This window comes from Equus quagga, chromosome 3, assembly GCF_021613505.1.
Source record: "Equus quagga isolate Etosha38 chromosome 3, UCLA_HA_Equagga_1.0, whole genome shotgun sequence".
NCBI lineage: Eukaryota > Metazoa > Chordata > Mammalia > Perissodactyla > Equidae > Equus > Equus quagga.
This window is the reverse complement of record NC_060269.1, coordinates 3,180,296-3,191,010: the sequence shown is the minus strand read 5'-3', so window position 1 is coordinate 3,191,010 and position 10,715 is coordinate 3,180,296. Positions and strand designations below refer to the sequence as shown.

Here is a 10,715-nt window from a genome sequence, read left to right as displayed (position 1 = left end):
GGGAGCGAAAGAAATGGATTGGGTCAAAACATCTGTAGGAAGCACAGTCATTAGGACTTAAAGTATAATTTCCATATTAAATGAAGGCTGATTTTTTTACTTACTAAATAAAGAAATCTATTATCTCCCCCTCCACCCCGCGGCCCCCGCCATGTTTCCAAACAAACAACAAGAACCACCACAAAACATTTGAGTCCCGTATTCTCTGGGATTCTGGAGGTGCCGGGCAGGGTCTTTAATGCAGTTGGTAGGTGTAAGTGTGATGGAGTTAGTATGGGGATTGTGTTTGCAACAACATCGTTATTGGATGCAAGGTAAATTTTAAGTTTTCTGTAATAGGACAAATATTTTGATTCTGAAAGTGTTCTGGTGGCAAGATTCTGATCCTGATTTTCCATTTCGTAAAACAGTTCCTAAGCAAAATATTTTGTGTACTTTGCTCCTTTAAGAGTTGTTTACCTACCAATAGGTGATGATCAGTTTCTTTTTAATTTTTATGGCAAACTTCCTTCAATCAGTAGTGAAATAGATGATATGGAAACGTACATTATTTGTCTTCATCTTTTCATAGAGACCTCTTTTGCAAACATTCTAGAGAAGTGAGAAGCTTATGTTTTCTAGAAGTAATTTTTTTCCTCTGATGGTTAATATTAGGAATGATAGAAAGGACATCTTAAGGAGGTATTGTGATATTTTTACTTTAAACCCCAGCAATACCCATGTCCTACTTTTGATCAGTCATAATGTCTGAAAAAGAAGTGGGGCAAAGAGAGGGAAGTGCATGGAGCAATAACCAATGACGTAAGGCCTCCCATTAGACTCAAGTGAACTGGAGGAGACCACATGGAAGATGTATTTTTCCGTTGCCAGGGAAGAATGGCCCAAAAGCAGGCGAAAGCACTCCTCTCTCTCCCGAAGACCCCGACCCGCTCTGAGTCTTGTGGGATGAATGGGCACAGCCGTCAGCACTAGAGAGGAAGTGGAAGGAGCAGATGAGACAGCTCTCAGAGGGTATTCCCCTTGGGCTTAGGTCGAGTGGTCTGGGTCTCCCAGCAGGGCAGCGCAAGAGCTCTTAATCCTCCCGCCTGCCGAGAAGAAGGTGGGCCTCATTCGAGCTCCCTCTTCATGACCTTTGTTCCTACAGAGTTTCTTCTTGGCGGGTGATTTTGATGCATTCTCGGGTGAATAAGTGATGAAGGGAATGAGTTCCCCCAGTGGTCAACCAATAAAAAAATTGTTTTATTTTTAAATTATGAAAGCATTTAAAAGGAGAAAAAGAACACTCATGCCACTACCCATTTTTTCACGTGCTTTGCTTTTGTGCTTTTTCTATACATTCATTTAACGTAGTGGAGCATAGTTGAGTTTATGGTATAGTAGAATTTCGTTTCCTACTTTTTATTTACTTCTCATGAGTGTCTTTCCGTGCTGAGAGAAGTTCTCTGCACGTCCTGATGGCTCCTTACTGTCAGTTCTGGTCTATACTTGGTGCCACAAGTCTCGATGGTCGTGTGTGCAGCTCAGAGTTGGGTGACGAAGCTTGGAAGGCTCCCCTGCGCTGGGAACCAGCCGGCTGGAAAGGCTGACCAGGGCACACTTGGATCTTTGGGTGTCCCTGAGGGCGACAGCGTCTGCCCTCCCACCTAGTACGCCTCTTCCCGCTTCCCCAAGACGTGGAGTCCAGGTTTCTGTGTCTGTACCTCCAGGTGCCACACTTGATCTCCCTCAGCCTGTAGAGGGATCTTGCCTACTGTTCAGAGTCCGGGGTGGGGTGGGAAGTAGCCTCGAGTCATATGTCTCATGTCTTGATTTTGTTCCATTCCATCTGCTTTTCTTTTTTCCTATGGCTTTGAGATCTTCTCATTTTTCTTATTGTTTCCTGCTCTTTTGAGGTAGGAGTAGGGTTTACTTTTTCGAACCACATCAACTCAGAATTTCTTTCTTAACAACGTGCCAATTAGCAGGCCTTCTCAACTTTGACATTCGGGGCCAGATAGTTCATTGTTGTGGGGGCTGTCCTGTGCTCCTGTGCCCCGTCGGTGTTTGCCCTGCAGAGGGGGAGGGAAGCCGGCAAAATCACCTCTATGGAGAATCAGTGGTTTGTAACAGTATTGGCATATTTGAGCACCTTCTGCTCGCTCTTACTTATTTCTGTCATTATTCACAAGTCAAAAGTAGGATCTTTCTTTTTTTTTTTTTTAATCCAGAGCCTTCTTTTTACGTTCATGTTTGGAGCTGATCTAGATATTTGAGGGTGTTAGAAGTCCTCGTTTCTAAATAAATGAAGATCGTCACGTGTCTTAAAAGCAGAAAGCGAGTAACAAAGAAATCATGGTGATGAATATAAAGAAAACTCTAATATAGTTAGAGTAATGTTCTTGTCATCCAGAATTCAGTACTTGGGTTCACTTAGTTTTCTGGTTAACTCGTGGATGATTAGACCATTTGGGATGCTACTTTTTAAAAACCCTCTGAAGATGTGTTACTTCTGTCTGTGTGCCCTCCCGTCTTAGCTGCAGACCTCATGCAGGAAGCACACCCACGGGGACCAGCGTGCCGCTCGGAATCATTAGGGCGGTCTGCTGGAGCGATCTTCCTACACACAGAGCTCAGCCATGTGTCTCTCCTCCCAGACAGTTATATGTGGATGACGGGCCTCTGAGCGCTCTGCGATTAGCTTCCTGAAAGTTGGGATCCGTTCTTAAGTAACCAGAGGCTTCTTTCAGAAGCAAACGAAAAGTGATCTACCCGTTCCCAGTGGAAAGCACAGAAGCTCCTAATTTTGCCCACCATGATATTTATGGATCTTTTTAAAATCTATCCATTGGCACCCAGTTAAAAACCCTTGTTCTCAAGCTCAAAGATACAGAGAACAGCTCGGTGGCTGCCAGAGGCAACTGTGTATGGTGATGGATATTAACTAGACTTAGTGTGGTGATCATTCACAACATAGAAAAATACTGAATCGTTATGAAACTAAGAATAGTGTTATATGTCAATTATACCTTGAAAAAAAACTAACAAAAGTCCTGTTCTTCTACATGGTGGTTTATTATAGATTTCATGACTCTTTGTGGTAAAGAAAATTGAGATGACTCTGCAGTACCCTTAAGGAAACCCTGCAGTTCATTATTTGATTGAATGATAGAAGCTGTTCTCAAGCTTTTATTTATAAGACTAGGGTGCTAGAAGGAAAACATGATGAATTGAGGATTTGATTAATTAGGTTCTAGATAATTAAATTTTTCATGTGTTTCCTTTGGTCTTTGGTTTGGAAATAAAAATTGTTAAATTTGTCATGTAATCGTGAACCAATGCTTTTTAATTCCTGGAAAGAAAGCCATAAACGCCTGTTTATCCAATTTTGAAGAGGTGATTTTTTGTTTACCTTATTCCTAAGAATTCTTAGTGTTTTGATGTGAACTATATTATATATAAGCTGCTTTCAGGTTAGACAAAAAGTTCATCAGACCCAAAATAGTTCATTAGATTCACTTAAAAGTTACCACCATTATTTTTAGTTTTTTCAGAAAATAAATTCCCCTTTGCTCTGATTGCTTGTTGTCTAGTCAGCATTTTTAAGAAGCTGAACTAACTGAGCACGAACCTCCAGAAGACACAGTGGAGTGGCTGTCCGCTGGCCCCAGCGCTGGTCCATGTGGACAGCTTGTGCTGTGGCTCTGATGGCCACATCTGTTTACTGAGGGACAGCAGATGGTGGTAAACATTTAAAATCTCCAGCAAATGGCCAAGAGTCCTTGTACTCTGAGTTAGTCAAGATGCTGGCCACATGGAAGGCGTGTGTCCATGTGGGACAAGAGGCTGGTCCCACAGGGTCCCTCAGAACTTGCTAGATGGTGCGCTTTCCCCCCTCCTGCTGTTCTAACTCCTTCCCCTTTGTTTTTTCTAAGAGCTGTGGCTTATAAGAATCTATGACCAAGTGGTTTTGAGAAGGAAAAAACTAAACATACTTGTGTTTCTTTCTTCAGGTGCTGTGGGAGACTGGTTGACGGGTGTGATTAGGGGGCTGATGGGGGTGCTTTGTAGTGAAATCCTGGGGTCCTTTTCTTGGTAGCCTTGCCTGTTTCTGGCAGATTCCTGATTCTCACAGGTAATGTTCAGAGCTAATTTCAGATCATCCCCCCAGTGCCTCTCCTTTTACTTGATATAATTGTTTCTTTAAAATGATGTCCAGTTAAAGATGAAGTGTGAAAAATATGATTTGATTACACATAGTGACCCTTGCACCTGACTTCTGATAAAAAGTAAAATCCTTATGTGACAGTACCGGTAGGTGGCAGAAAATGAATGTGTTTTCCATTGCCGGGGTGGAGTGGAACCACCACCATGTGGAAGCAGGAATGCCCATTTCATGTGACGAAGAAACGCCTGTGGCATGCGGGCCAGATGGAGTGTGCAACAGCCTTAGGAAAAGAGGTGCCCAGGGACCTTGGTTTCAAATGCAGTTTCAGAAGGAATGAAGCAAACTCCTGGATTCCAGACAGTTTGGCATCCAAGAGAAGGGAAGGACTTTCATTGGTCTGGCTCTTTTCCTTTAATCAAAAGCAAGACACAGCATCCAGCAGCTGCTTTCTCACTTCTCGTTGCCCCCAAAAACAAGCACTTGATGCGTGTGACACAAGGTGTTCTATTTTGAAATCACAATTTAAAATTTACATGGCCAGAGAAAGCTCTGGGGTCATAATTTTCCTCAGTAAAGCTTATTTTGGGAGCTTATCAGTGAACCTTCAAGGAACTGAAACATTCAGTCAATCTTTCATCAAATGAGTCTCAGCTAAACCAGCCAGTTTTACAGCAGGTTGGAACAGGATTACTGGGTACGACTGGAAAGAGATCTGGATCCCTCCCCCCCACGACTTGCTCTCTGGTCTCGGAGGTGTAGTCGCCTGGCTGGCCTGTAGAGAAAGTTGACTCACTGTGTTGATGGATTCTGTTATCAGTTCCCTCCCGTGCCCCCTGTTGTCACTCTCAGAAGGCAACCTCATGTCCTGATGGAGAAGGCGGAGACCATCCTGCATGGACCGCCTCGTCTTTTTCTGACTCCAGATCATCACTATGTCCCCTTCCTTCACTCCTGACCCTTTCTTTGTGCAAGCCCCTCTCCCCGTGTTCCTCATTCCAGACTTTCTTCTCCGTCTTCCATCTCTCTTTCTCGGCTTTCGTCCTCCTCCCTGTTCTTATTCTTGCCATTGATTTTCTTCTGCCTGTACGCTTGCTAAGACCTCCTTTTTCCTTAAAAAATAAAAAACTGAGAACACATCTTTTCTCCACTCTGCACCTCTGCTGTTACTACTCCATCTCTTTCCTTCATTATCTACCGAAACTCTTCTATTTGAGAAGATGAAATTCTGATTTGTAAATCCAGTAGGTTTTTTTCCCCTCATGGTCATCTTCGTTAGACCCTCTGTGGCCTTAACATTGTAAACTTTCTCTTCTTCCATGACCTGCGTATAATCCTCTTGGTTTTCTTCCTCCTCCTCTGACTAATGCTTTCCCTTTTTCTGAGTCTTCCTTCTTTGGCGAGCTTATCCGTTTTCTCAAACTCACTTTTCATTTTGGTGTTGAAAAGTTTACAGATTGTTTCTAACCCCAACATTTCCTGAATTTTCTGGAAATCTCCCCTCTCATAGTCTTGTTTCTTTTCTAGGCCCATTTCACATGCGGTCAGTTTCTTTTTCTCCTCTTAAGTTGTCATTTATGTAGGAGAAACATGATAGTGGACCTCACGTATGCACTGTGGTAACCAGCTCATCTGCATGGGCTGTTACATTACAGTAGATGTGACTTTTCTTGCACGTCGAACAGATGAGAGAAGTGGGAGATACCCTTAGCTTTAAACTCTTTGAATCCATCTTGGTTTGAAGCAATATCTGTTAACCTTTCCTTTCATCGATCATCTTTGAAAATTTGTGCAGACATTTCAAAGATGTCTCACCTAGGAGGACGAGAGCTGCTGACGTACTGAGTCAAGTGTGTGTGTCTGTCCCCGTCTCTGGTGCGCAGGGACAGGAGGAGCAGCAGGTGACCAGGGAGAATGGTGCGCGCCTGGATTAAGGTCATGCCTGTCTGCTTGATAGTAAGAGGACATTCCCCGGTGATTGATTAAACGAGTCACACTATTTTATATCCAGATCCTATATGTATAGCATCTCAGAATAAAACTCTTAGACGTGTTTCAGTGTGAGGTGGGGCTTTCATTAAAGTCTGGGTGCCACACTGGGGAGTGGAAAGACCAGAACTGGGGCCAGCAGCAACTCTTAAGAGGTAGAACTAAATCCGCCACCAAGAGTCAAGCTGATTTTAGGACCTAACAATAGTGGTCGAGTGTAGGTGCGAGAGGTGTTAGTCTCGGGGTCATTCGACCAAGTCCAAGGTTCGGAAGCCCAGTGAGTCGTTAGGTCATTGAGCACACGGACGGCACAAATCAGAAGAGCAGAAGGAGAGACCAGAAACCGGTGCGTGGTCTGCATCATGAGGAAATCACAATACTTCTGTCTTGGTCTGGAGCCCAGTCCTATTGAGCGGACAGCCGAGAGCGCATAGATAACTAAATGAACCGGGCTAGGGACGTGCTGGGTTCCCCTGACTAACATGGAGGTGAGCAAGGGCAGAGAAGGCAGGTCTGGAGGGGATTATTGAGGAGCTCATGAAGGGCGTGTGGAGCTCTCTAGTGTGAATAGTCCACATTTAGATAAAAGCGAATGTATAAGGAGCTCAAAGTAACACAGCGGTCAGAAACCCTGTATCTCCTTTTTTGCCAGAGAATAAAGTGGTGAATTGTTTAAGACTATGAATGGTTCTATATTGAACCAATAAAATTTCTCTCTATATAGACGTTTTCGTTCTTTATATTTCACCAAGCATTTATTGAGTTCCTAATAAGAAAGCTAATAAAGGACCCGATCACTGGTCAGTGAGTATTTACTGAATGTGTTCTGGGTCCCTCCCGTGTTCAGATGTGCTCTTTACTGCTGCTGTCTGCGTCTAAGTGTGGATCAACACCGTTATAGCCCCGGGACCGGAGCAGGAAGCCCGTGCCACAGCGGCCTGTTCACCTGCTCTTGGCAGGAGGGTGCTCCAGATGCCTGTGGTTTCAGAGGAATTAAAGGTTATGGCATTTAAGATTATTTAAAATCACTTCGGATAGAGATTTTTTAAAAAAGATTTTAGTTTTCCTTTTTCTCCCCAAAGTGCCCCTGGTACATAGTTGTATATTTTTAGTTGTGGAGAATTTCCTTCTTTTTTAAGGCTGAATTATATTCCATCATGTGTATATGGCACATTTTCTTTATCCATTCGTCTGTCAATGAACACTTAGGTGGTTTCCACATCTTAGCTATTGTGAATGATGCTGCAGTGCACTTGGAGCTGCAGAATCTCTTCAACACAGTAATTTCATTTCCTTTGGATATATATCCAGAAGTGGGATTACTGGATCATATGGTAGTTCTACTTTTAATCTTTTGGGGAAACTCCATACTGTTTTCCGTAATAACTGTACCAATTTACGTCTGTCAGCAGTGCACAAGGGTTTCCTTTTCTCTACAGCCTTGTCAACAGTTATCTCTTGTTTTTGTAATAATAGCCACACTAATGAGCGTGAGGTGATAGCTCACTGTAGTTTTGATTTCCATTTCCCTGATGCTTAGTGATGTTGAGCACCTTTTCCTATACCTGTTGGCCATCTCTATGTCTGGAGAAATGTGTACTCAAGTCCTTTGCTGGATAGAGATTTTTTAAATAAGCTTTTACTCATTATAAAAACTGTTCTTGATAATAATTTAGTATTTTATTTGATTTTGATATTCCTAATTGATAAAAATCATCATTATAGAAAACTGCAGAAAACATGAACAAAGTTAAAAGCACCCATGATTCCACTTTGTAGAAATACCCACTATTAACACTTGGGTGTGTTTCTTTGTGACCTTCCTCCACCCCCCATATTTTAACAAAATTGCAGTGGCATTGCATATGAAGTTTCGTGTCGTGATTATGTCACTTAGCGTTGATGACACCAGGAACATTTAATCCCAGCCTTGACTGTGCAGTTCTGCTCAGGGCTGAACCATAGTTTGTGCAGACCTTTGATGTTAGGTTATTTACAATATTTTACTATTGTAAAACAACGTTCAGATACCTATGTTTATGTGTGGCGTTTGTCTGCATCTCTGATTCTTTCCTTAGCATAGATTCCTGGAAGTGTGGTTGTTAGTTTAAACATACCTGGCTTACCTCCAGAAGCAAGGACCATTTGGAAGTTTGTGGTTTCCCTGGATCCCCAGGTTAACACCACAACAACGAGGCGGGGAGGGAACAGATGCTGGTAACGGAGCAGACAGGGCCTGTGGTCTGATGGCCTGAGTGACCCAGAGCTCTCGCTGGGTCCGGGTCTGCTGTCCAGTGGGTTCCCCTGGTTGAGGGAAGAGGTTGAAAGGACCCGTGGATGGTGTGTGTTGTAGCCATGGCCGCTCTGTGCTTAATGGTCTGAGGGCTTCTGTGTGTCCTGTGTGTGTGAAGGTGAGAGGAACTAACATGGCCTTTGTGGTGTCTGTTCAGTAGGATCATATTAATTATTGCTACTTACTTGCTGTTGCTATATGAAAAGTTCCAGTTTTTCTCTTAATGTTCCAGTATGCATTTAGCCTTTCAGATTCAAACTTCCTAAAAAGTTTTCAATCTGTGCTAGGTATATTAGATTTTGTTTTTCTTTAAAAAACTCCTGGTTCTAAATTACTAGTTGCAGGCGCTGGGGATGAGAGAGGGAGGGAGGAGATGGGGAGGCTGTGGAAGGGCACCCGAGGGACTGTCATGTTACGGGTTTGAAACTGTTCTGATTCTTGACTGTGGTGGATACACGAACCCACACACGTGGTATGATTGTATAAACCAGGTAAACAGACGGAGAAATGAGTGTGGCTAACACTGGGGACATCTGAATAAGGTCGGTGGGTTGTCTCCATGCTGTACTGTGGCGGTGATGGGGCTGTGTCAGTGTCAGTATTGTGGTGTGATATTGCATTGTAGTTTTGCAGGATGTTACCGTTGGGTGAACTGGGTGAAGCACACTTGGGATCTAGCTGTATTATTTCTTACAACCGTGTGTGAATCTACAATGATCTCTGTAAAAATTTCAATTAAAATATATTTTTTCTAATTCTAAAAATGGGTAATTTTCGATAGTGTTATGTTTTCTGCTTAATGACAAATTTGAAATCAGGTTGATATTCACAAGTACTACGTTTTATCTATATTTTTTTCCATTAAGCTTGTCCAACATGAACAGAAAGAACAAATGCTTTTAAAAATTTCACTATAAATAAGTTTTTAAAAATGTGAAATAATTTTCTTTTTCCTCTCTTTCAGCAATGAAGACTTTGAATTCATTTCAGGAACACGCATGCGCAAACTTGCCCGAGAAGGCCAGAAGCCTCCCGAAGGTTTCATGGCTCCCAAGGCCTGGACTGTGCTGATGGAGTACTACAAATCCTTGGAGAAGGCTTAAGCCGCTAACGCAGTCCCTCGGCCTCTGACACTCGCCTCTGACACTCCCTGTTAACAAGAAGGGACCACTTAGCTACTGCTGGCGTTTCTTTGTGGTTGTGTCTGTCTGGATACGCTTCCTAAAAACAGACCATTTTCCTTAACTAGCATCAGTTTTGGTTTGCCTTATGAGTTCTGTTTTGGACTAGTGTAACACACTGCTGGTTTTAATGTATCTTTTCCACTTATTATAGTTAGTATTCCTATAATGCAATTTTAAAATCTTGTCTTTTTATATTGTATTTATGCTTCTGTATCATGATTTTCTCAAGCTGTTACATTAGTTGTAACCAACAGTATACACATTGAATCTCACTTCTCATCCCTTGAAAAAGGAAAAAAAAAATCCTGTAAACAATAAACTTGGCTAGACTTTGTTTTGGAAATTTTACAAGACATCTGTAGCAATTAGGTTTTTTTCCTACATTGAAAATATGAACTGCTTTCTCCCTTCCTTCCTTCCCATCAGCTATTGATCTCTCAGCTGTTAGAATCTGAAGTCCTCTTAGGATCTGTGTAAACCCTGAATGAACTTTCTTTATTCAATAAAATTAAACTTTTCGCTTCTTATATGATAGCTTTTATGTTGTTTTGTTTATACATACTGTTTTTTCTTGTGAAAAGTTTCCGATGGAGGAGGGAAAATACAGGCATCTTTCATTCCTGGAGTCTGATAATTACTTCCTAACACTGTGTCTCATAGTGAATTTTTAGGTGGGAAAATAACGATGCATTCTCAGTCTATCCAAAAACTCAACCAGTTTCCCCAAACATCTCTCTAATATTCCTAAACAGCTGACATGATGGTACCAGTAACAGAGATGGTGGAGGGAGGGGAGGGATGCCAGTGGGTCCACTTTTTAGGGGCAGGGAATGGGGGCTACATATCAAGTTTGCTTTTGCAGGATATCATCAAATAGAAAATTCAAGTGGAGATGCTTATTTAGGAACTGGATATACAATTTTGGTTGAGATGCCAGCATTTTTGATTTGCAGTCATACTTTCTATGATGAAATAATCTTGCATGATCTGGGCTTGAAAATTGAGCCTCTAAAGAGACGGCAGATCACACATGAAGGCAGCGTCCTGTCATTAAGGCCAGTGGGAATGAAGTACCACTAGGAAAAGAGGTAGAAGGAAAAATAGAAAA

The 10,715-nt window shown here is 42.3% G+C and overlaps 1 protein-coding gene across 2 annotated transcripts in view; it reads left to right on the top strand.

Annotated features, from left to right (window-relative positions):
- PAPSS1 (3'-phosphoadenosine 5'-phosphosulfate synthase 1) overlaps positions 1-10,134 on the top strand; it is an 89,052-nt gene extending 78,918 nt beyond the window's left edge. For both annotated transcript variants that reach the window (XM_046655698.1, XM_046655699.1), the window contains exon 12: positions 9,388-10,134. In XM_046655698.1, coding sequence (XP_046511654.1) covers positions 9,388-9,526 — 139 coding nt within the window. In that variant the 3' untranslated portion in view covers positions 9,527-10,134. The remainder of the gene's footprint in view (positions 1-9,387) is intronic.
- Positions 10,135-10,715: the final 581 nt, after the last annotated feature.